The sequence below is a fragment of the Naegleria fowleri genome (genome assembly GCF_008403515.1).
Source record: "Naegleria fowleri strain ATCC 30894 chromosome Unknown tig12, whole genome shotgun sequence".
Lineage (NCBI taxonomy): Eukaryota > Heterolobosea > Eutetramitea > Acrasida > Naegleriidae > Naegleria > Naegleria fowleri.
This window is the reverse complement of record NW_025407944.1, coordinates 385178-410802: the sequence shown is the minus strand read 5'-3', so window position 1 is coordinate 410802 and position 25625 is coordinate 385178. Positions and strand designations below refer to the sequence as shown.

General features: G+C 36.6%; 8 protein-coding genes across 8 annotated transcripts; 5 read left to right on the top strand and 3 right to left on the bottom strand.

The window, feature by feature from the left end:
• Positions 1-217: 217 nt before the first annotated feature.
• Positions 218-4032, top strand: FDP41_011866 (uncharacterized protein; the record flags this gene model as incomplete). The annotated part of the gene is made up of 3 exons (XM_044702322.1): positions 218-3148; positions 3212-3540; positions 3675-4032. 3 exons carry the CDS (start codon positions 218-220, stop codon positions 4030-4032), a joined length of 3618 nt encoding a protein of 1205 aa, XP_044566718.1.
• Positions 4033-4213: 181 nt separating this feature from the next.
• FDP41_011865 (uncharacterized protein) lies at positions 4214-5092 on the bottom strand (the record flags this gene model as incomplete). The annotated part of the gene is made up of 1 exon (XM_044702321.1): positions 4214-5092. One exon carries the CDS (start codon positions 5090-5092, stop codon positions 4214-4216), a length of 879 nt encoding a protein of 292 aa, XP_044566717.1.
• Positions 5093-5595: 503 nt separating this feature from the next.
• FDP41_011864 (uncharacterized protein) lies at positions 5596-7509 on the top strand (the record flags this gene model as incomplete). Its single annotated transcript, XM_044702320.1, has 1 exon — positions 5596-7509. The coding sequence occupies one exon, from the start codon at positions 5596-5598 to the stop codon at positions 7507-7509; it is 1914 nt and encodes a 637-aa protein (XP_044566716.1).
• Positions 7510-7994: 485 nt separating this feature from the next.
• FDP41_011863 (uncharacterized protein) lies at positions 7995-9719 on the top strand (the record flags this gene model as incomplete). The annotated part of the gene is made up of 1 exon (XM_044702319.1): positions 7995-9719. One exon carries the CDS (start codon positions 7995-7997, stop codon positions 9717-9719), a length of 1725 nt encoding a protein of 574 aa, XP_044566715.1.
• A 44-nt stretch (positions 9720-9763) lies between these two features.
• Positions 9764-13535, bottom strand: FDP41_011862 (uncharacterized protein; the record flags this gene model as incomplete). The annotated part of the gene is made up of 3 exons (XM_044702318.1): positions 9764-12802; positions 12934-13125; positions 13239-13535. 3 exons carry the CDS (start codon positions 13533-13535, stop codon positions 9764-9766), a joined length of 3528 nt encoding a protein of 1175 aa, XP_044566714.1.
• Positions 13536-14450: 915 nt separating this feature from the next.
• Positions 14451-15260, top strand: FDP41_011861 (uncharacterized protein; the record flags this gene model as incomplete). Its single annotated transcript, XM_044702317.1, has 1 exon — positions 14451-15260. One exon carries the CDS (start codon positions 14451-14453, stop codon positions 15258-15260), a length of 810 nt encoding a protein of 269 aa, XP_044566713.1.
• Positions 15261-16096: 836 nt separating this feature from the next.
• On the bottom strand, positions 16097-22096 carry FDP41_011860 (uncharacterized protein; the record flags this gene model as incomplete). The annotated part of the gene is made up of 3 exons (XM_044702316.1): positions 16097-20856; positions 20958-21446; positions 21574-22096. The coding sequence occupies 3 exons, from the start codon at positions 22094-22096 to the stop codon at positions 16097-16099; spliced, it is 5772 nt and encodes a 1923-aa protein (XP_044566712.1).
• Positions 22097-23389: 1293 nt separating this feature from the next.
• FDP41_011859 (uncharacterized protein) lies at positions 23390-25606 on the top strand (the record flags this gene model as incomplete). Its single annotated transcript, XM_044702314.1, has 3 exons — positions 23390-23798; positions 23842-25141; positions 25237-25606. 3 exons carry the CDS (start codon positions 23390-23392, stop codon positions 25604-25606), a joined length of 2079 nt encoding a protein of 692 aa, XP_044566711.1.
• Positions 25607-25625: the final 19 nt, after the last annotated feature.

The window sequence follows — 25625 nt, the reverse complement described above, 5'->3', positions numbered from 1 at the left end:
GATCCACCGGCGGATGTCGACCCAAAATTGTCAACAAGGTAGCAATAACAACGCAGGCAAAAAATCAATTCGCTCGAGTAATAGTATTCAACGAAGACCAACACTACTACTCCTACTAACGAATACATTTACCAATGCTGACCGACAGCACAAGTTTGGAAAAATCATAATGAGCAGAACCGCCCTCTCTCTCGTCTTCTTCTTGTTGTTTTTTTCAATGATTGATGCCAATCCACACCCAAAACAAAATGTTTCAATACCACAGTGGTCTCTATATCATCTCCACAACAACAACAATTTCACTCGGACGAACAAGTCTTTACAATTATTTGCTCCTTCAGAGGAGACACTCCATGTCGAAAGAACTTTCCGAAATACTTTTAAAATTTCGAGTCAAGTGAATTGTTCTTCGTATGACATTTCTGAACTCATGTCGGAGGGATGTTCATTTCGAAAAGAATTAATTTTTATTATTAATCCTGATGATGTATGGATTACGAATGAAGATTGCAACTTGGTGGATAATGCCAATCATTCAACAGTTATTTGTTCATCATTGCGAAAAGCATTTAATTATTCAGTGCCAATCATTGAACAACTGTATGAGAAGGCAAACTCTACGCCATGCACACAAGTCATTCTTCGTATGGTTATTGTCAAGGATTTATTGAACCAAGATGAAAATTGTAAAATTCCATTTGCCTTTCCTGCGAATTACCTTTTTCAATACAATTTTCGAGTCTCTGTGATTTTTATTTCCGAGTCACATCAACGATCGACGCTAGGATTGAACACTCATGAAAAACCATTCATTGATTGTTCAAAGTATGATGGACAACTTTTTGAAAAGTACACAAATATCAGACAACTGCAGATTGTGAGAGCAATTGCAGCGATAGGAGTACGACTGGAAAATATCGAGGTAGATTGCATTTATGTGATGCATGATTCTGTTATGAAAAATGTTGCATCTGAATGTAAAACATCGCATGTACTATTTTGTGACGGAAAGATTCAAAATGTCACTCTTGATTTTGTTGGTCCTGATAAGATATTGTTCGAAAATATGACAATGGTTAATTCTTTCGCTTCGTTTGCTGGAGCAAATACGTTTTCATTGCATGAAAGCTCCATTTATAATTCAGAAATTCAGGCCAAAGACATTGACGACACTTCCATTTTTAATACACAATGTTTCTCAACGCCTCTCAAGTTATCAGTAGTGAGATCTGTGAACATTTCTAGATCCGAATTTTCCACAATGGATTCTCAATTGAATGTAATGGAGAGACCACAAGTACTAATTCATATCAATTTGGTATTTTTCTTTTCATTTATAGATAGCAAGGTATATAATGTGAATGCCAAAACTGCATTGTATTTAGAAAATTCCTTTTCTATCGATATTTCTAACTCTCAATTCCTTCACAGTAACTTTACAGATTCTACCATTCGAGCAGAAAACGTTGAACATTTTTACCTTGATGATATTCTTTTTGAGAATAATATTGGAAGAAATTCAATTATGAGCATTATCGAAGTGACCAAAATACAAGCAAATTATTGTCACTTTTATAGAAATCAAGTGAGTGTATATGGAACCATACTAATATCTTCAACAAAAGATACCACTTACGCTTCCATCTTTCAAAGCACCTTCAGAAGTAATATAGCTCAAGGAGGAGGTGCAATATTTGCATCACGTAAAGTTCATGTGCTCGTCACACTATGTGTATTTAATGGAAATAGAGCTGAGCTCTTTGGTGGAGCCATTTATAGTATTCACCCATCACTAATTGAGATCTCCATGAGCAAATTTTACGATAATAGCGTTACTTATCCCCGTATCACGGAAAACTCCAAACAGAATATCGGTTCAGGAGGTGCTCTTGCCATCACTCTTGAATATACTGGCAAAGAACAACAAGCCCAAACAACAGTAATCATGACGAATATTGACTGTCATGATAATGCAGCCATCAGGGGTGGATGCATATTTATTGAATCAGATACACGAGCTATTTTAGAGAATGTAGATGTCAAACACAATACTGCATACTATGCAGGTGGAGGTCTATTCTTAAAAAATTCTACAAACATTTTTGTGGAACGTAATCTGAATGTTGAAGATAATAAGGTAATTGCTGGATATGGACAAAACAAAGCCACAACTATTGCTAGAGTGGAATGGCAATTGAGATATATGGATGACAACTCCTCTCCACTACATACAAACTCTATTTTCTTAGGTCAAAAATGTAATTTGACATTTACCAAGTTTTATGACAGCTATGGTCATGTCATCCCACAAAATGATGAAATAATGGAAATTTTGATTGTCAATGCAACAAATTTATTAAGATTAACTTCAGTGGAAACAAATAATGCTAACGGAGTGTTGTTTGATGTTGGAATTGATGTCTCCTATACTTTTATTCCAAATAATGTGACACTCATTGTGAGGTTCAGTAAGCTCAAATTCCCTATTGATCTCACACTTCGAGAATGTCCATCTGATTATGAAATGTATTCAAATTTAGTGGTAGCTTCTTGCAGGAAAAAAAGTTCCTTCATCATGTTAATGCCTCTCATTATTGTCATGTCTGTATTGACACTTTTGATTGGTGTGAGTATTGGAACTATTGCATCCGTGTTCATTCGGCGTCTAATGGTTAAAATTAACAAATTGAATGAAAGGGAAAAAGCTGAAAGAGAAATTGAAAAGAAAATTAGACGTCAAGAAATTTCTTATATTGTAAAAGACACAACTCCCTTACTTGCATCAATGAAGCATCATCATGATCACCATCAGAGTTACATTATACCTTCAAATGAATTGAATTTTGTTGAAAAGATTGGAGCAGGAACTTTTGGTGTCTGCTTTAAGGCAATTTTGAATGGCACCAGCGAAGTTGCTGTCAAAGTGATTCAAGAAAACACAGACGAAGAATCTGTGAACCAAGATTTTGAAAAGGAAGTCTATTTGTTAAGTCAGTTGAGAAATCCACATATTGTGACATTCTTTGGTGTGTGCCTCACCGAATCGAAAAAGTTCATCGTCGTTGAGTATTTACAGAGAGGAAGTTTAGAAAAATTAATTACCGAATGCAGAAATGGAAAGTCTAAAAAGTTAGACATGACGACAAAGGTTTGTGTTTTTTTGTGATGAATTATTTGATGATGAAATTTTAACGACCATTGATCTTGATAGCTCAAAATACTGTTAGACATATCTGCTGGTATGATCTACTTGCATGGAAAGAATATCATTCATCGTGACTTGAAGCCTGCTAACATTTTGCTTGCTGATAATGGAGTTGCTAAGGTCTGTGATTTTGGTACTTCTAAATTGATTTCGAACCATACTGATCGATCAACCATGACGTACAACATTGGAACACTCTTCTATTCATCACCAGAATCATTTAGTCAAGGAGAGCATCACCAATACTCTATTAATGAAAGTATTGAAGATGATTCAATTTCTTCATCAGATCTTGCAAAACGAACAGATGTTTATAGCTATGCAATTATTATGTGGTAAGTTGTCATTTATATTTCACAAATTCCAATGTGAAATGTATATTATTTCAAAAACAAATGACCAAATTATGAACTAACTCAATGCCTGAATGATTATTTTAAAAACAAACTCCAACTCTTTGGTGATGAAGGGAATTGTTTTTTGAAGAGTCACCCTATTCAAAATACACAGGTGACAAGATGAATATGTTCGATAATGACTCCTTTGCATTGAATTCAAATCATGACATTCAAAATCAATTGGTCAATCCATTTAGTATTTGCCTTCAAGTGGTGTCTAAAGGGTTACGACCAAAAATTCCATTTCATAACAAGGAACAAATGTTGGAGTGGTGCAACATTTATTTACTCAATGTGAATATTGAAATTGTGGATCAGTACTTTGAATTGATGAAACGCTCATGGTCGAGAGATCCAAGAGATCGACCCAATTTTGATTATATTTATGGAGTCATTAAGAAATTACATGCATCATCTTCAAAGAAATAGAATTATGTTTTATAGAAATTTGAATGAACAATCAAAAAGGGCAAGTCATTCCTTTGAATGGCCTCATTCAAGAGAGTCTCCATACGGTAATATTGCACTGCTCTTTCTCATTCCAATACATTCATTCCAAACACACATGTCGGAGGAAACCGTGCAGTATCTAAGGAATGTCATGATGCATCTATTGATTCGTGATGGCACTGTAATGTGGAGTAGAGGTCAAAATTGGTTTTGTCTCTTCCTGTAAAGTTGGCTCAGCATTCTCAGCTCCTTCATTGGATACCGTCGAAGATCTTCTACGTCTCATCCAATCGGAGGCTTGTTGTTGATAGAATTTCACTTTGTTCTTCTTTTTGGATGCTGCTTTGAAGGCAGAGAATACGGACAAGACAATGGCAAGACTTAAACCAGCCACTCCAAACAAGACACAGGATGAAATGAGAATTCCAGAAGGATTGTATAATACTATGGGTCGAAGAGCAATTTGAGTTGTTTTTTGATTCTTATAACAAGTCATTTGGGATCTGAGATGAGAAGGCCATATGGGACTATCACTTGGATATTCATCGACGGTGAGGAATTCTCTGAATGCATAGATCACCTTGGCTCTGCAGACAACAATTCCTTGTCTCGTATAACAATCCTTATCGAGTAAAAGACAAGAAAATGGTCCCTGAGTGATGTTTCCAAAATCGACCAAGAAATAGACACACAAACCAACCAAAAAGTAGACTGTACTCAATGCAACGAACAATCCAAAACATGAAAACAACAAGTATTTGAAAATACTTCTCTTTGATTTCAAAACTCCCATTTGACGATTGAGATCAGTGACCAATTCATGAAATTCTTCATTATCCGCGTCAGAAGTGGTATTTCCAATCAATGGAGATGAAGATTGTGGTGGCGGTGGTGTGGATGGAAGGTCAGCACTCGTGGTTGCTGTGGTGGTTGGTTGTGAATGATGATCAAGAAAAATAGCAGTTGGAGTACCTTCTCGTTCATTGCTCTCTTTGTTTGAAGCCAAGTTGCTGCTGATTGGTTGAATGGGCCCAGACATGTTCTTTCTCTGATTCTTGCTGTTGTTTTTTCTCTCAAAACCTTTGACGATGAAAAGGATTGTTGAGAGAAGATTTTTGTGTCGTCGCTTTTGTTCCAATCACACTGATCAGAGGCCTTTGTGTGAATTGTGCCCAAATTTTATTTGAACTTAGTTTGTAATTGTGCAATTTTGTTTAAAGACAAATGGCATTTATATAGCGGACAGGTGATGATCTTACTCAACATGGAAACTTGCTAAAATTATGAATAAGGTCTGGAAATTTTGAGACAAATCCAAAAGGTTCATTGCATGAATTTATGATGAACATGTTCCATGTTGTGATAGTAGGATCGATATGTGGCTGTGGCTTTCTTTATTTGGCAATTCCTCACCACTGTTTCGCCCAATACCGGTCCAAACATGGGTGTAGGGCCTGTAAAAAAAAAGAAAATTTATTGCAAGCCTTAAACATTGCATCGCTCCGACTCTGCACTCTCTCGCCACCACAATTAAAAAAAATCATGATGAGGGTTACCCCTTTATTGAGTTCAAGCAATTTATTAGGTTCTACTCCAAGCATTCAGATCATTGGGACAAGCAGCCACAGTGGAAGTCATAAATCCTTTGATGTTTTTGCGGTTCCGAGCTCTAGAAGAGGCAGCTCCGCTCATCCTCCTTCCGTTGGTGGTACAGAGTCGTTTGCTCCTCCACGAAGTGAGGTACATACTGGCTATCATGGAAATCGAATCATGCCGACCACTTTTGTACCTGTGGCCTCTTCTTCCTCATCCAATAGTCATCATAATACTGAGAATGATGACGATCTTTTTGAAACAGGACGAGGTTGTTGCATGGACACCTTATGTTCAGTGAGCACGGTGTTCATATTATTGACAACGGCGAGCCTTTTCATTACAGGTTTATTGATATGGATTCCGTCTATGATCTTATTGAGTCAGAATATTGTCATTAACATGGAAATAATTTCCATGATTGTTGGATTCTCATTGGTGTGTGTCCTTCCTGTGTTCACCATCATGTGCTATTTCATATCCAGGTTCTTTATATCAAAACCCCTGAGAGCTCTTGTGAAACAAGTGAGCTTGATGAGAGATTTGAAATTAGAGAGCATCGTTCCTGTGAAATCTATTTTCAAAGAGTTTCTTCCATTAACAATAATACTTGAAGATTATTTAGAATTCATGAAAGAGATCAAATCTTTTATTCCAGAGACTCTAATTGGAGATGTTGCCGATGATGATATCCTTTTTAATGAGAAAGAAGTTAAAGCGGAGCATAAAAGAGAACAAGAGCTTACAGAAATGAAGAGAAAATTAGTGACACAAAACAGTGTTCAAACCATCAGCAGCATTCATAGCATCAAAAGTGCCACGTCAGGACATCCCGCAAAGTTGTCTAAAGCAGTTTCAAAGCTTGGTTTACCCTCCCTACCATCCCTGGGATCCACTGCAAACATTGAAAGAAAAGAGCCGAAAGGAAACGCTAAACATCATACACCTCAATTAGGCCTTGGTTTGCAATCGTTTATTAGTACAGTAATTATCATTCAGTTGAGAAATTATAATGGTACAAGCTATCCAACGGTATCTGATTTGTTGGCTGTTTTTACCATGTTTTTCCAAAAAGTTCAAACTGTCAGCCGACAATTTAAGGGAAGATGTACCATCATTTCACCAAAAATTGTCATGGTCTCATTTGAAAGTGGAAAGAATTTAGAGCAGAATGCCTTACTCTGTGCCCTTCAGTTACAGTACCATATTGATGCGGTGAATGAACAACTAGATACCCAGGTGCATCTTCCCGTTCTACAATATGGAATTGGAGTTTCTCGTTCTGAATGTTTGGTTGGAAATATTGGAACAAGTCAAACAAAATATGCTGCATGCATTGGAAATTGTCCAAGCAATGCTTTGAGACTTGCAAGTTTGAATGAAACATTTGGAACAACCATATTGACCGATGATTCTCTTTTAATTGCACTTCAAGGGTTTGTCTCACGTCCTGTTCACTTGATGCAGAGAAAGTCTATAATTCAAGGTGAAAGTCTTGCCTTAGATGATGATAATGCAAAACAAACCATAATTCAGCTCATTTCTGAGAAAAAGCTTCAAGACGATGAATGGTTTTATGAACTTCAACAACAAGAAGAGAACAATAAGTATGAAAAATATAGTCAAACATTTGAAAGCTTGAAAGGGCAAGTAACCTTGAATAGACTTGAAGAGATACAAGGTATATTCGCTTCATATTTACAAAGCGATCCCAATGATAAGGTCATCTCAATTCTCCATTCGCAACTTGCAAACATTAAGAAAAATGGTAGAGATGACAAGTATGTGGAAGAACAAATAAGAGAAATGACTATTGAAAATTGTCCATTCGTGCAAGATGTATCCTACGAATCCTTACTCTGATTACTTTTAAGGTCTCGAACTTGTCTTGCTTTGCGAATGGGTCTAAAACAGACTCAAATATTCCATTTATTGACTTTGTCTTGTAATGCGACGAGATATACTTCCTTTAATATCCGAAACACATAACTGACTCAAATTTTGAAGAAACTGAGAGAGATTTCGCCATTTGAATGGCGGTTATTTTATTCGAGTTGTTGTCATGAGCTGTTTTGACTGGAAGGGTAATTTGGTACATTCAAAGTTAGACTCTGAATATCTACAAATATACATGTGCGATTGTTGAAAATGTTCACCACAACATAATTGTACACGGAGTGGTAATGAGAGATTAAGTTGTTGTAGTCGACGTACGCGAATCCATGGTGCGAGATAAGACAACGTTGCGACTCTGAGCAACTGCCTGGCACCAATAACATCACCATCCATTTAACTACCAAAACAAATTGTCGCTACAACACCAGTTCTGACGACCCTCAAAGCTCATCATGCGAGTGACTCCTCTTCCACCAGTATCCTCAGCACAGGGATCTAATCGCTTTCAAAAGTATACACAGGACCTACACCAAGATGTCCCTTCAGAAAGTGTAGCTAGCTCGGATGACTTGCAAGAGCTCTTTTCAACTGGCAGATCGTGCTGTATCGATACGATATGCTCTATTCGCTTTATTTTAATACTATTTACAATTGTTAGCTTGGTATTGACATGTCTGATGATTTGGATCATACAGATTGTATTGTGGAGTCAAAACATTGCTTTAGATATAGGAGTTATCTCGATGGTTGTGTGGCCATGCTGTTTGATGGCTATATTGATATCTGTGGCTTCCATATGCATCATTTCACGTCATATCCTATCAAAACCATTGAATCTACTTACACTGCAAATATACAACCTGAGATACCTGAAATTAGATTCCATAAAAGTGTTAAGACATCTTTTAAAAGAATATATACCCCTGTTTGTAATTTTTAGAGAATTAGCATCATTAATGAAGGAGATTCGATCGTTCATTCCAGAGACACTCTTAAACAACATGACAGAGGAGAATCAGGAAGAAGAAGAGAGAAGAAGAGAAGAACAATTAAGACAAATGCGAGCAAAAATATTTCAACACCAATCGTCAAAGAACAGTATATCTAGCCACCAAAGCATTGGAAGTCATTCGAAAGGGAGCAACTCACTCCCAAGTGCCTCTTTGGCTGTAAGCCAAAACACAGAGCTCATGACTCTCAGATCAGCAGTAGCGTCAGTTGCCACAGATAAGACTGGAAAATCTGCAACATTAGGGAAAACAGTTCAACTAGGATTAGGATTATCTTCCTATATAGCTACCACAATCGTCATTCAATTGAGGAATTATGATGGACAGTGTTATCCAATCATAACAGATTTATCAGCTGTTTTTACCATGTTTTTCCAAAAAGTTCAAACTGTCAGCCGACAATTTAAGGGAAGATGTACCATCATTTCACCAAAAATTGTCATGGTCTCGTTTGAAAGTGGAAAGAATATTGAGAAAAATGCATTGTTGTGCGCGCTGCAGCTTGGGAAACAAATTGAGGCTGTGAATGAGCAGCTAAGAGATCAAGTGAATCTACCAACATTACAATATGGAATTGGAGTTTCTCGTTCTGAATGTTTGGTTGGAAATATTGGAACAAGTCAAACAAAATATGCTGCATGCATTGGAAATTGTCCAAGCAATGCTTTGAGACTTGCAAGTTTGAATGAAACATTTGGAACAACCATATTGACCGATGATTCTCTTTTAATTGCACTTCAAGGGTTTGTCTCACGTCCTGTTCATATGGTAATGAAGAAATCAATTATGAAGGGAGTAGAAACTCTATCTTTGGACGGAGACGACGCCAAACAAACCATCTATCAATTAATTTCAGAAAAGAAAGTGAACGAAGATGAATGGCTCTATCAATTGCATCAAGAAACAGAACAAAGTAAATACGACAGGTATTCCTGCGCGTTTGACCTCCTTAAGGATAGCGTGAACGATGCCACGCTAGAAGAGATTTTACGAGTCTTCACTCAATACCTACAATCAGATCCAAACGACAAAGTCATTTCTTTGCTCTATACTCAACTGAAAGAAATCCAAAGTTTTGACGAGAAACAAATAGAGGCACGAGTTAAAGAATTGTGTCTCGATAACTGTTCAGTTGTTAAGCCAATGACAAGCGACTCAATTTTGTAAAGATGAAATAATTTATCAACAAGAAATAAGGTAATATATACATTCTATTTCTTTAGCATGGATAATTCTTGCGCAAGCAAATTAGCGTTTGCTCGCAAGCTCCTCTTTTTGAAAGCTGTTCCGTCTCTAAGGGAGTTTTCAAGACCTTCCAAAACACCTTTTTCAGTTGAGTTATTAACGTTAAATTGAGTGTTTGGCTTTTGTTGCTTCTTTAGTGCCTCTTCTTGCTTCTTCTTTCGTTCTTGGACGAATTTACGAGCAGATTTAAACATTTCGAAGAATTCATCTAATTTGGTGAAGAAATCTTCTGGCTTTGTTGTGACCAGATTCTTATCTTCATCAAAGAGAATGGCCAATTCTTCAAGACCCTCTTGAGTCTTCTTCAATTTTTCTTCAAGCATTCCCAAATCAGCTTTGGTTTGTTCATAAAATGGTTTCATCTTTTCGATGAACTTGTCTTGTTTGTGAATTGGTGAATCTTCTTCTCTTGCGATGGCAGCCAAAGTTTCACCGAGTGAGTTCGAGGATGCCTTAATCATTTGCATCACTTCTTTGATTTGAGCAATGGATGCCTTCTTGGCAGATGGAATATTTGGCATGTCATCATAAAATTCTGATAAATCCTTTTGATGAGTATCAATATATTCGACTAAATAGTGAAGAAGGGATAAACCTTCATTGCCCTTTGAAGCTTTGGTATCTTTCAATTTGTGTAAACTACTCAAATGGAATCCATATTGATCTTTCTGTCTTCCCTTTGCATTGAGATAATTGGCAATTGACAATACCACAGCCAAAAACTTGACAAACTTTTTAGATTCCTTCAATTCATGAGTGGCTAATCTCAAACTTTCAATATCTGGTTTTAAGCTTGCCAAATCATCTTCATATCTCAATTTAAAACTCCAAGCTTCCATTCTTTCTTTAATCTTTGACACATCCTTCATGATATAAAAGAATCGATCAGGTTCAGCTAATTGTGAAGCATCTCCATCAAAGGCAGAAACCAAATTGACTTCTTCCTCTGTTGGAACAATACTTTTGAGAGTATTAATTTGATTTTTGCTCATTGCAGTTTCATCCATTGTGATCACTGCCTTACGAATGGCATCAAAATTGAGACGCATCGATGCCAATTGAATTCCAATATTGTAAGCTCTCTTAGCATCAATGAGTGACACTTTTTCAGCCTTGTCATTTGAAGAAGCATTCATGGCTTTGGAATGAGTGGAATCCTTCTCAACACCAAATAATTCACTAATACGACTCTCATCAATGTGAATTTGTTTCAACTTGTCAATCACTCCCTTCTTAATAAAGACCGTCTCTTTGATGACTCTCTTATTGATTGGATCAATATGAACATTTCGAAGATTAGTGTTTGGTGAATAGGTTGGAAGAGGAGGAAGAGAAGTTTGTGACACACCACCAGTTGTCATTCCAGGAGGTGGAGGAGGAGGCATACCACCAGCCATTCCAGGAGGTGGAGGAGGAACACCACCACCAGTTGTCATGCCAGGAGGTGGAGGTGGTACCATTCCAGTAGTTGTACTTGTTGTTGTTGTTGTACTTGATGATGAATTCATCACTACTGATTGAGTTTCTTGGAGTGATGGTGGTGGCGGTGGTGGTGGAGGTGACGTTGTTGTGGTGGTGGTAACCAGTGATCCAGTGGTTGATTCTGTGGATTGAGTTGATGTTTTCACATCACCAGGTGGTGTTGGAAGTGGTTTGGAATGAGTCACTCCACTCGTTGTCGTCGTCGTCGCTTGTTGTACATTCATTATTGAAACCGCAACATCTTGTTGTGAAGGTCTGTTTTTAACAAAGTTTGCAAGAGGAGAGAGGAGATCTTTCAAAATTTCAAACTCAGAAGATGCATTTGAAAAGTCACATTGTGGATTCTGCAACATGGTTTCAAGTTTCTTTTTTTCTGCTTTCAATTTTTCATCCAAATTGTTTAAACTTGTTTGTTGAGTTTTCACTTGTTGTTTCAAACGTTCAGTTTCTTCAGTCCAATCTTTCAAACGACCTCTCGAATCGATCGATTCCACCATTTGACGAATAATTTTAGCAAGGAGAGCAAAATTGGCTTCTTGAATATCGTTATCCACACAGACAGAAGCTCTTGAAGCAATGGATGTTCTTGTGTCTTCATAACTCTGTGAAATTGGTAATAACGCATTTAACATGGATGCAAAATGTTTTTGAGACACACTCGTCAATTGACCATTCAAAACTTCAATAATGTTGAGAGGATCTGAACTATTGGATGTAAGTGTTTCAAAGTGATGGCTTAGATCATTTGCAATTAATTCCTTAAATGTTGAAATTTGAACTACTAAATCAGGATCTTCAGTGTCAATAGAATTCAAAATGGTGACAAGTCCCAAATTCACAAATTCCTGTTGAATGCGAGCAGCAACTTTTGGATCTTCAGTAGATGTAATTAAGGCATTAATAAACATGAGAGCATTCACTCTAAATTCAATAGAAGCTCTTCCATGGCTTCCTCCTGTATAGATGGTTCCTGCTCCGCTTGTTCCAGATGCGTATGCATTTTCATTGAGAATCCAATTACCTAAATCTTGGAATCTTGCCTTTTCTCTTTTCACTAATTTGTAATGATTCATGGCATCTAAAATGAGTTCAAATGCTTCTTGTCCACTGTGGTGACACAATAAGGCCAATAAAAGCAAAATGGTGGAACGATTTTTAAGTGAAGCTCCATCCATCACCAAGGCCATTGTTCGAATGGCGTCACGTTGTTGAAGAAATGCTTCAATTCCCTTGTTGAAGTTGAGTAGACATGTAAAGGACATTAAAATTACAGATCGTAATTGTTCAACATTATTGAGAGTGGTTTGATGAGTACCAGGTTGACCATTTTCAGTGGATGACGAATAGTGACCGAAAAAGGAAAAGAAATTAATGGTCGATGCTAACAAGCAAGTCAATTGATACATTCCTCCTTGATGAATGAAATCCTCCAGCCATGAAATTTGTTGAGAACGAAGTTGAACAGTTAGACCTTGAACTAATTTGATCATGTCTTGAAGAGACTTGTCTGTGTTGATTTTGTCCTGTGTGTGATGTATTCGAATCACAGACATTGATTCACATCGTGTCAGTTCATGAAATGACAGTCATTTCGTACAAAGACATTGATGATTTAGTATTAATCACAAAGATTTGAGAGATAATCAAAACATACCATGGAAGGACTCAATTGACTGGAGGACTTGTTTAATCCAGTAATATAATATTCGACTTTGTTTTTCTCATCCATTGCAAAAGTATCGTGAGTCTTTCTCAATGATTGAACAAAATCCCATTTCAATTCATTGGTGTTGTATCTTGCAATCACATTTGCTTTGGATTGTTCATTCTGAATGCCAACTTTTTCCTTTTATGTTCAAATTCGAATGTGATCAGAGAAAATTTATAATGATGATGAAAATCATGTGTATTGGTCCACTCCTCATTCCAAACACATCAAAGAGTAGAGATACTACTTACAATCGCTTCCATAAATCTTCGATTAATTTCTTCTTCATCTTGTGGCATTGCTTCTTTCACAAAACTGTTCAAATGTTGAAGACCAGAAGATGGTAATGAGTCATGAGAATTGGATGGCAACGAAGAAGAGGAAGACGAAGAAGACGAAGAAGAAGCAGTTGTTGTTGTTGCTGTGGCTGTGGCTGTTGATTGATCGTTTCCTTGTTTAAATTTGCCAAACAATTTTTGCATGGTGGATCTCTTTCGAGAATTGGAACCAGAGCCTTCTTCTTCACCACTATGATTGTCCTTTCCCATTGTTGATGTTGTGGTAATAATTTGTATGTTGTGATGATGAGGACGATGACACGATGAGTTGTTGTTTCAATCACACACGAACGGTCAGCGGAGGGTATTATTGGTCACAACACAATCGTTACTGTTGTTGTTGTGGTTAATGAATAGGTGGAGATAGGAATCACTGATAAGATAGATGGATAATGGAGTGTGTTGTCTATTTGTGTGGTGGACAATGGCAAATGAGACTTTTTTTTTGAAGAGTGGTGTGACGAAACGTTAAATGTCATCAAGATTTGAAAGATGATAAACAAATGCCAAAGTGGCACGTGTTCATGCTTACTTGGGAGTATTACAACAACTTGAGAAAATACACAACGGCTCAATTAATCGTTCATTGACAATCTTTGAAGGAATTGAGATGACCTTCGACAAATCTCTTTCGTTCCAATAATATATAAAATTGAAAGTGTCGTCCATCTGCATTCTTGTCAAAATAGTAGAATTTATGGCATTTGTCAACGAAAAGGGCAACGAGGACTTGGAATTCGATATAACTCTTTAATGTGCCTAATGAGTAGAGTGTTAAGTGTCGGATGTGAGAGTCTGTCATATTTCTCACACTGCATGTTTGTAATTGGGAGAGATGTTCTTTTTCAGATAATTGATGTTGAATAATTTCATATTCCTGTGATCATGCTGGTTTGGATTATTCTGCTTTTGGATTTTCATTCTTTGGATGTGTGTTGATTCTTGGTGATTTGCAGATTCCTTTTTCTTGTGATTTCTTCAATTCTCTGTACAGGAGGTGAAACATCCCATTGTAATTCTTTTTGAGAACATGGATGGCGACCTGACTGTCGGTAAAGACTTGTGCTTTTGCATTCTTTGGAAGTCTAATTGCTGTTCAGCTTCATTGTTGGTAGTAAAAAAAAAATGTTTCAAAGTTCCCTTAATCGAGTAGTAGTAGTGATCAACACTTTGGAAATTTTAATCATCACGTGCATACTCGTTATTTTGATGGTTGGATGGACTTCTCATGGAGTAGTAGAAGGGATCACCAATAATAATAATAATAATAATACTGATGAAGATACTCCCTTACTGTTTCGATTTGCGGATTCAATAGAGTTGAGTGAACAGGAGAAAATCAAAACAGCCTATTTGGAAGATGTAGTTCGGAGGGCCGTTGCACTTAAGGTTGAGGCTGCGTTGAGAAACAGTACAGAGAGAGTGATCCGAACGGAAGATCCATTCGGGCGTAAATATCTGGTTGAGACTCCAGAGAATGGTTTTCTTCAGAGCCTTACTGACCACAATCATAACGTCCAAGTGCTCAATGTTGCAAAATTACAGATTGATCCGAACTCTCCCTATGTCAAAGAAGCGATGGAATTGGACGTATTGTTCTCCTCTCTGGAACGATATTTAGGAACAAAACAAACGTCCTCAATGTTTGCTTTTCATTTGTATGAAAGCGAATTGATACAATCACAAGTTGAAGTTGAAGAGGCTACCAAACTGTTCATCCGATTCAAGAAGGAATTTGAGGAGGCTGATGCAAAGTTTGAAAAGAAGAAAACACTTTTTGAAGCTCAACAACAAGCTTACATGCCAATATTTAAATCCTATCATCAAAAGGTATCCGAGTTCAATGACATTGTGGAAAAGTACAATGAAAATATCCAACTCATTGAAGAGCAAATTGAAAAGTTAGAAATTGAAAGTCAAATTGTAATTGAATAAGAAGATGAACATTCGAATTGTAAAATAATAAATATTATTGAGCTGAAAATTACAAAAATTCATCATGTGTGATGACACATTCTCATTCGTAGATATTTCCAATTGAAATATAAGGATGATGAGAATGTGAAGAAAATAGTTGTTGTAAATATTATTACATCCGATCATGCAAAAGTGATAACCATGTGTCATGATTGTTACAGTAGCTATAGTGAGTGATATTTCTGCTACTACTACTACTTTTACTGTATTGAACAAAACCAACAACACGAGCTGTTACTCTTGGATGAATATTCAATCGCATCCTTTTCATGTCCAATGAGTTGTTGTCGGTAGTCGTTGTTGTTGCTGTTATTGTTGTATGAATGTTGTAATGTCCTTGAAGATGATGATGATTCGGTATTATAACGAGGTGTTTGACATTCATCGTATAAATCAAAGGGTGTTGCAATGTTGTGCTTCTTCCCTCCGAATGCACTTGTCGACATTTTTAGTGTGTGAGTGAAAAAGAGAGAATTGAGAAATGATGATTCGACACCCGTCACAGCTTGTTTCAGAGATTGTTTTTGAAACTACCATAAGAATTATCATAGTAATAATACGTTAGGACAACGAGTTTTATAACGTGGTTCGTGGTGGATGATCATTTCAAACATGTCAATTCATAGGATTCCATGTTGTCATAGCCACTCATCTTGAAAATGTGTAACATTCAAAAAACAAGAAGAAGGATGAAATACGAATCTCTTGTCAGACAGGACTCGAGTAAATCGAGGCCTCTCTAAAGAAGGTGTCCAACACCTTGTAATGACTACTCGTCTTACTCATCATTTCCATCACTGCTCATCTTCATTCAATAAATCCTCAACTGAGGTGACCACTCGTTGTTGTGAATTCCTTCTTCTTGAACGATCGAGACTTTGAATCGGCATTTTCTTTAAAGTGTTCTTGTTGTTGGACATTGTCACTTTGCGTTGTTTGGTGTAGGAAGTCAATAACTTGTCCAAGTAGTCGTCATCATCCACTTCCTCTTTAGGGATTTGAGAGGTGATTTGTTCTTTTGTGGGAGACAGTTCCTCTCTTTCTTTTAAGAGAGACTTGATAATGGCATCTTCATCTTCACTGTCTTGTGAATAATGATTAATGACATTCTGAAGGTTCGAAGAGGGAGAGTGAATAGAAGAAGCTTCTTCAGAATGGATCAAGAAGGTGTTGGATAGTTTAGAAGAAGAGGATGGAACAAAGGTATCATTCTCTAAATGATTCACAACTTCGTCTTCATAGGGAACATCATCGTCATCGTAGGTCTCTTGTTGTGTTGAAGGAAGGTTGTTGCTGTTGGTAGTAGAAGTAGTAGTGGTGGTGGTGACTGTATCTTTGAAATGATCACGATCAACAAGAGCACCACTTGGAATTTTAGAATTTTCAACAACTTTTGGAATTTCAAATTTCACTTGTTTTTCAACAACAGCTGGATCCTTAAAATTCACAGTTTTTCTTCGATCTCTATTGAACGAAGAAGAAGAAATGACAAATTTTGGTGGTGATGCAGTGGATAAAGGACTTGAAGCTCCATCATCAACAGTACTACTATTATTACTAGTACTACTTTGAACGGATCGATCTAAATCCTCTCGAACAGTCACAACAGGTGGAGAATGAATCCTATTTTTGTTTCTAATGACTTTCTTTGGAATGACTTTTTTAGAGGATGACAAGGATGAGATGGCAGTGGTCGGTGAATGTGATTTGGGAGTTTCACTATTATTATTGAGAGAATCTTGTTCGGTAGTCATCATGACAGGTTTGGGAGAAAGCTCATCATCATTGGTGGTAATCACAGACTCATGAGTATTCACTGGTAATGTTGTCTCTGCATCATTGTCATTCTTATTTCTCGGAGAGTTCTCTAAATTTTGAGAATCTTGTTCTTTATGAGAAGTGACAACCTCTTTTGCTGCTGAAAATGATAAAGCCTCAGTGACAGTAGTACTTTTGTCCTTCTTAAATGGATCTTCTCCTAAATCAGAGTCACTCGAAGTTTCAAAATCAGATGAGATTTCTTTCTGTTGTGAAATAATGTTAGATTCATGATTCGAATGGCTATCAATTTCTCGATGATTATTGTCATGGAATGAAGAATCGGTTTTTTCGGTGGTGGTAGTCTCTTGTTGTTTAAGGGAAGCAAAAGTAGTTGAAGTGGTGATTGGACCAAATTCGGTAATGCCATCTGTCACACTCGTAGATAGTTCAGAAGGTTCTTCAAGCAAACCTTTCATAGGTAAATCAATTCGAAGTGAATGGTGATCATTTTGTTTTGCATCCACCCCTTTTTTTCCAAATATATTAATAATGGTCTTGGATTTTGATTTTCTATTTTCAGTTGTAGTAGGGAAGGTAATCAATGGAACACTATTTGGAGAACGTGATTTGTTGTTGGAAACACTCACTGGTGTTGTTGGTGTTGAAAACGCAGCAGAAGATGACTTTGTTTCACTGTCACTGCTAAAGGTATCAAAATCAGAGTCTGAACTCTGTCCAATCTTGTCAGCAGACGAAGGTTCAGTGGTGGATTTTTGTGTGAATGGTGAAACAGTCTTCTCCAAAGATCTATTGAATTCAGACGGATTGGTGTTTGATTTAAGGGATGAAGAAGTAATAATGGAATTCATGGCACTGAAAATTTGATTTTCTTTGAAACTTGATACATCTTGTGCTTCATCAAAGTCTTCATCTTCTGAAAGTGGCTTCTTTTGTTTTGATTCTTCTTTTGGAACAATTTTTTGTAAGGTGTGAAGTGTTGTCTCGTTCTTATTATTTTCAGTTGGTTCCATTTCATTCTCCACATTTGAAATTAAAGATTCCAAAACCTTTTCTTCCTCATTTGAAGTGGTGACTGTGGTTGTTTTGGTTTCGTCAATGATGATTAGCTTTTCAGTCGAATCTCTGACTTGTGTTGAATGACTTGCTACGGAAGGTTTCACAAAAGTTCTTCCACGAGCTCTCAAAATACTTTCAGATCTCTTCTTCGTCTCCACATCTTCATCTTCATTGAGGAGTGACTCCAACAAGTCATCGTCATTTAAATACTTTTCAATAGTAGAGTTTGGAATTGGAATGTGTACCTTTTTGGTCTCTTTCTTTTCACTTGGTTGTTGCTTAATCGTATTTCTTCTTTTAAATTCTCTCATAGATGCTCGATTAGAAGGAGTTGATAATTTAGTGCTTGTTGTGACAGGATGTTTATCGTCTACGCCTTGCAGAGTGGTTGAAATATCATGACTTGTATCATTCTTAGGATGATGAGAGGAGGATGACGAGTCATGATTGCTGCTGCCACCACTACTTAAACGCGCCAGTCGACTTGGATCCAATGAAAGGTGGGAATTGGATCCTTCTGGTACAGCAATTTCTGCTTTCAAGAACACACCCTTCTTTCTCTTTCGAGATGAATTGAATTTGTTAATTTGTTCATCTGTAATTTCAATTGAATCCGTTTCATTTGTGGGTGATGAAGTAGTTTCCTGATTCGAATGGGTTTCTTCTTGTTTTTCTGCTTCTAATTTGAGCTGTTGAATATTCATGTAGCGATTTCTTCGTTGATATCTTGCTTTTCTTTCACTGCTATCTGATTCAGAGCTCTGCATTCCTCGAGCACTGTCACGTTGTTGATTGTTTTCTTTTCCTGCCACAAATATGGATTGATTGACAATGAGTGAAACATTTAAAAAGTCACTTCTTGGCTCTAACTTTAAATTCTTTGATACCAATGCATCACTTCCGTATTGAGTTCCTCGAGATTTAATGAAAGAGAGACCTTGCATGTTGACAACACCAAATTTTTCAAAATTAGGAGCATTAGCAATTCCATAAATTGGATGAACTTCTAACACTGGAATTTGCTTATTTCCCAATCTTGAAATTCTCTTCATATCCAACGAAGAAAGGAAATCAGTTTTTGGTTGACCTGCAGATCTTGGAGTGAATGCAGGAGGTGATTCTTCATTTGAATGCTGTTGATCCTCTGATGATGCTGATTTCCGTAATTTTCCAAATAAAAAGTTACTGAGTGAATCCATCGCCTTTAGATGTGATGAATTCTTATTGAGCTTATTCATGAATTGTTCCAATTCATCCTTGTCTTTTGAGTAGGGTGACGTTTTGGCAATATCGTTGGAGTTTCTTTTTGGTGTCAATAATTGTTGTTGACTTTGATCATCCAAATAGCCCATTTCGTTTAAAAGAGTAAGCCATTTAGATCCCCCATCATTTCTTATTTGTTGCAATTGTTCAAGAACCTTGTTGGATCGCTCTTCTAGAAAAGGAAAATCTTCTTTCAACATTTTTAGTGATAAACTAGTCTCTAGAGATTGACTGTGTGAAGATCCTCTCTCCGCTATGTTCAAGCTGTTTGTATTTTCACTGCTTCCACTGCTCAATGCAGAAGACATGTCACTTTTTTTAAATTCAGAAAATTCGGAGAGCACTCTCTTTGGAGCTTTCTTTTTCTTTGATTTCTTTTTCTCAGGAGATGATTTCTTGTGTTTTCGTTTCTTGGCTTGTTCTGCATTATCTTTTTTGTTCACAAGCTTTCTAACATTCATATAATCATCTGCTTCTGCATCTGCGTCACTTCCTTCCGATTCTGATACTCCATTGTACGAACTATTGTCACTTGAGCTTTGTGAAATTCCCAACACTGTTTCGATATCTTTCTTTGAATAACTTTCTCCATCTAAAATGAATAAAGAATCCACTGGAACGTTCTTTCTGAAATATGCAAGTATTGTCTTGAAGTATGTTCCTGTAGAAATTTCTTCATTGCCATAAACTTGTAAATGACAAAGTTTGGTAAAGTAGTTCAAATGTTTGATCTCTACCCAATTTCTTATTTGATTATTTCTCAAATTAATATATTTTAAGCGATTTTGGGTGTTTGCTGTTAATAGTTTTAACCCTTCAGCAATATTGTTACAAAGCTTGTTGTTCTCTAAATTGATAATTTCAAGTTTTGGCGTCATTATCCCAGTCAATGAATCCAAACTTTCGAGCTCATTGAATCCCAAATTAAATTCTATCAAATTGGGTAAATTCACAGTCACTTGAAGATTATATCCATTTATGCCTTCTTTTCTTCCAATAATTGTATGAATGTTGTTGTTTGAGAGATTGAGAATGACCAAATGTGAGAGTACAAAGTTTCTATTTTCTCTTCGAGTTAATGTGTCTAATATTGAAAGTTCCAAATTTGTGTGTTTCATAATGAAAACTTTCAGACTGTTCACAAAAATGTTATGGAAGAATGACCCATCGAAAAATTTGGGTATTTCTCCATTCTTGAACCATACATTTGAAATGTGCAACGCCTCCAGTGCAGAAAAATAGTTCATATCCTTATTAGTAAACTCTTTGCTGGAATCTGAGTTCGGTCGTGTATCATCAAATATATCACATAGTAATTGCTCGTCAACGTTAAGAAGATTCAATACTCGAAGAGTGTCAGCAAAGTCGTGGAAAATGTTCTTTTCTACTCTAAGAAATTGAGAGTCCATAATGGTCATTCCCTCGACATTCAGAGTTTTGAATGTCATTTCATCTTGAAGGTTGTTCAAAACATAGTTGAGCCATGCAGGATGGTGTGAAAAATGGAATTCATAGCAAACGTTTGTACAAATTATAGTGTGAACAAGTACTTACTTTGAGATGCCAAATATTTTCCTTTAATATACACAAGTCTGGTAAAGCAGGCTCGAATGATTAAATGCCTCAAACTATGAAATAATGTTAAATCCACTTCAACATCTTCAATGTTGTTTGCTTGAGATGACTTCTTTTTTGATTTGTTGGTTTCTAATTGAATAACTTTTAAATTTCTAAAAATATAAATAAATTTTTCAAAATCATTATTCGTTAACTCGGATATGAATTCATTATCAACAATTTGTTCCACAATCCATGAGAAAAATCCCTTCTTCTCTTTCTGCTTTCTTTGAAATTCCTTAATTCTTGCATTGAGCTCGCGAAGAATTTTAAATTTAATTTTCAAAATTTTAGAATTTGGTGTTTTTAAAGCATTGCGTCCAAACATGAATTCATATCGCGATTTGTTGAGCAAATGATGAAAATGAATCGAACTAAGGAGAGTAAGAAGAGGATTTTCATCAATGGCATAGGGAGATTTCACAACTATAATGTTAAATACCATTCATCATTCCATTTTCCATGAATATAGATTTTTCACAATCATCATTTGTGGATGAATCATGATACATCATCATCCTCTTTCTTGTATCACAACACAATTTGAACCTACCTATCTTTCCTTGATTTTCAATAGATTCTCTAAATTCCTTTCTTCTTCGTTCCCACCATCTCTCAATGAGACTCCTCTCAATCAATCCCTCTTGTTTTTTAGGATCTAATTTTTTAGAAGAAGAACCTCCGAGTCTCGATGGTGATGAATAACTTGTTTCCCAGTCCAACCACAGAAAGGGATCTAGTCCACATTCTCGAAGAAATTCGGGAGAGATTTTGAGTGTTATTGTAAATGGTTTGGAAACGATTGATTTTTGTGATGAAATGTGACTAGTCGTAAATGTAGAATTTAATGTTTGGTTGTTATTTTCAAGAGTTGTTGTCGGTGAGGATGAGGAGGACTGTAGGGATGATGTTGCTGCTGTTGTCATGGATGCCATGGTTTGTTGATAGACCATTTCACACACATTCATAAAGTGATCCGATGACGTTAATAGTGATTCTCCATATTCTTGAAGATAGAGTGAAAAGAGTTTGAGAACATCTTCGGTTTCGAGTGGTTTGCTGCCACTTGTCAACATTTTTTAGCTCTGAGAAAAGCCTTTGGATGAGGTGAGTACTGAGATTATAATCCCAGAAAAGAGTAAGGGAAAGACCACCACCAACGATCATCATGTTTATCATGTTTTGTTTTCAATAATGATAGAACCATGAATTCATCTTCCATTGAACAATGAATCTTCATATAAAAATTATCTTCTTTCAATAATTGTTGAAACTCGCTTTACAATACATTTAGATCTTAACAACGTACATCTCTTTACAAGATTTGAAAAACCAAAAACAACCACCAATCCATCGATGAGATTTCCCAACCTCACAATCTCGATAAACCCAATTGGTTCTTCTTTCATCATCTAAAAGTAATTACCCCTTTTGCAATACAACACATAATCATTCGAACCACTGTTCAATCACAATGATCATGCGGAGACATGACCGCAAAAGGTACATGTGATATTTTACAGACATTTGATGTCAACACCATTCATGATGCCTCTTCAACAATATCAATGATTTTCCAAACGTTGCAATTCTTGTACGGACTATGTCTCCTTCTTTCGCTGTGTACTCTGAAGAAGACCTTTCAATGTGTGCGAATCATTTTGGAAAAACAATCCAATAGGCGGTTGTCGATTTTCATTCTGTCATGCTTCGGAGTCACCTGTCCGATCTGTTATTGATCGTCACTCTTGGAAGAATCAACAAAAAAAGTCCTCCATTTGGATCTCTCTGCATTCCAGAGTCATCAACCTCATCCTTCAACTCTTCACCTCTTTATCACGAGTGGTCGCACATCCTTTGTGACCACCAATTCTCAACAACTCTCACTTTTAACACCACCACCTTTTAAAAAACAAGTGGTTGACAAGTTTGACTGTCATCGTTGACATTTGGTTCAGTTTTTGAACTGGATTCTGTGAGATTTTCACACATTCTTGTTGCTTGCATTTCGACAAAATTGAGTCCAAATTGCTCAATCACACACACACACGCATCATATATTGTCATTTGCGAATCCAACCACAGATTCACATCTTCATCATTATCGCCTCATTCTCTTTGGGTATTATTTCATTGTTGATTCAACAACAAGAACAACAACAGATCAAAACAGTGTGATCCATCCGAACACACGTTCGTTACTAGTAGTACTGCACACATTCGCTCGCACAACCTCATCAAAATTCTTGTATTTTCTCTGTCTATACTATTATAATAATAATTACAACTATTTCAACTATTACAATTACTACAATTACGAGCATTCAGTCATCGCCACCACCACCACCACATTTGCTGCTAACTTTGAAATGTCCTTCTCGTCCTCCTTTTCATTTACCATACCTTTCAATCATCCAGAATCTCCCCCATTGATCCAAACGATTCTATTCTCTCTCTTACAATCATCCTCACCAACGATCAACAACAACAACAACTCAACAACCTCCAATGAAACCATTTGTGATCCCATTCTCTTAAACAATGGAACAGAAAAAGTCGAATATGGTTTGTGTCCAGAACAAGTCTCTTCTCAAGCAGTGACTGGAATCTTTTTTGGAACTTATGTGATGGCCATGACTGCCACTGCTTTGGGAATTATTTTCACACGACACGTTCCTCTCATTAAATATCGAGGAGTGGCTGTCATGGTTGCAAGTTTATTAATGACAGGTCTTTTTGCCATGTTATTTAACTTGAGAATGACCATTGGAAGAAAAAGTATTTCCTTGTTTTATTTATGTCTTGTTTTACTTTTTTGCAGCACCTGTCGTCTTTTTACCAACTTTATTGAGATTGTGGAGATTAATTTGGATGTCACGTCTCAATAAGACACGAGTGGAATTGTTTCGATTGGAAGCAGCCATGATTAAGAATGGACAAGAATCACAACAATCAAGAAAGAGAAGAGCAACAACGTCGGGTGGAGATTCCGAATCGAATCCTCATTCAAATGGAGCTGATTTACAAACGGATGTAGCCACCACCAATAACAGTCCAGTTCCTATGACTGTTCTCACCTCTGTGGCTGATGATGAATATTCGGTGGACACAGATTCCGACTCTGATACCGATTCCACTTCCGATGCAGGCTCCGTCATGATGGAAATGGAACATCATCAAGATTTGTCACCACCTGCTCTTTCCTCTTCATCCGGAAGTTCAACAGATTTATTCAATGTCAACAACAGTGGTAGTGCCACCCCTAATGGTCATTCTTCTCCACTTCCACTTTTACCCAATACTTCCAATGTGTTCGGAAATAGCAACAACTCCACTTCCACTTTTACCAATAATGGAGAGGGCAATCAATTGCCAACAAATTTGAAACGTCAACTCTCCAAAGCAAGTGCTCTTCATAAAACTGTCTTGGCAAATACAGTAGGAACTGTGGCATTGGAAGATTTAGGAAAATATATTGCATTGGAAAAGAAAATTCTTCGAATGCAATACATTACTTCGTGGTGGTTTTATTTGATTGTCGTGATTGTACTTTCAGCGGCTCATTTACTCGTTTGGTTGATTTGTGGACTTGTGGAGACATTTGTTTTGAGTTCAAATCCATCCTCAACAAAATTCACCTATTCGAATGATTTCTTTAATTTTTCTCATGGATGTGGAGTGGGAATGGGATTATTGATTGCAGTGGCCTTAGAAGGATTTCTCTATGTGATTGTTATTGCAATTTTACTTGTTTTTACATTAAGAGAGGATAATGACACTTGGCGTTTGAGATGGGAAACTTTATCAGTGATTGTTTTTTGGGCCATTTGGTTGATTTTGTATTTGATTTTTGGTTTCATTCCAATTGTTCAAACACTCACTGATGCTTACTTCCCATATGGTGATATTTTGTTTTTCGGAGTGGTCACTGACAATATTATTACAGCTGTGATACCTGTGGTGAGAGCATTGGTGACACTTGTACCAAAAGAAAAGGAAGAACAAAATGAAGAACAATTGACAAGAGAAAAGGCAGCCCTTGTGAAATTGTTGAAGAATAAGAAGATGTTTGAAATATTGTTGGCATTTGCCAAGCAATCGTTTTGTCCTGAGTCTATTTTGTAAGTATTTTTGTAGTTGAAGTCATTTGTAATTTGATTTTTTCATCTTGAAATTACAAAATTCATGTCGTGACTATAATTCTTTCAAAATGTAGAGCTTGGAAAGAAATTCAAATGTATCGAAGAAAAGGTAATGCCAAATCTCGAAGAAAGCTTGCAAAAGCCATTTACAACAAGTATATCAAACCAGACTCTCCTATGGAATTGAATTTGCCTTCCAAGTTCAACAAGGAAGAAATTGGAAGAATGATCGATGACACCTCTCAACCACTTCCAAAAGAATTTTTCAGAGCTCTTTCAAATCACTGTGAACAAGATATGAAGGATGTGTTGGATCGATTGAGAAAGAGGGACAAGAGAGTTCAAGAATTTATGTTAAAACATACTGTGGTGGCAACAGACAAGGATGCTCCACAAGCACCGCAAGCCACTCAACCAACAACAAATGGAACCTCCTCAGTATAATTGGTAGATGTAGAAAATA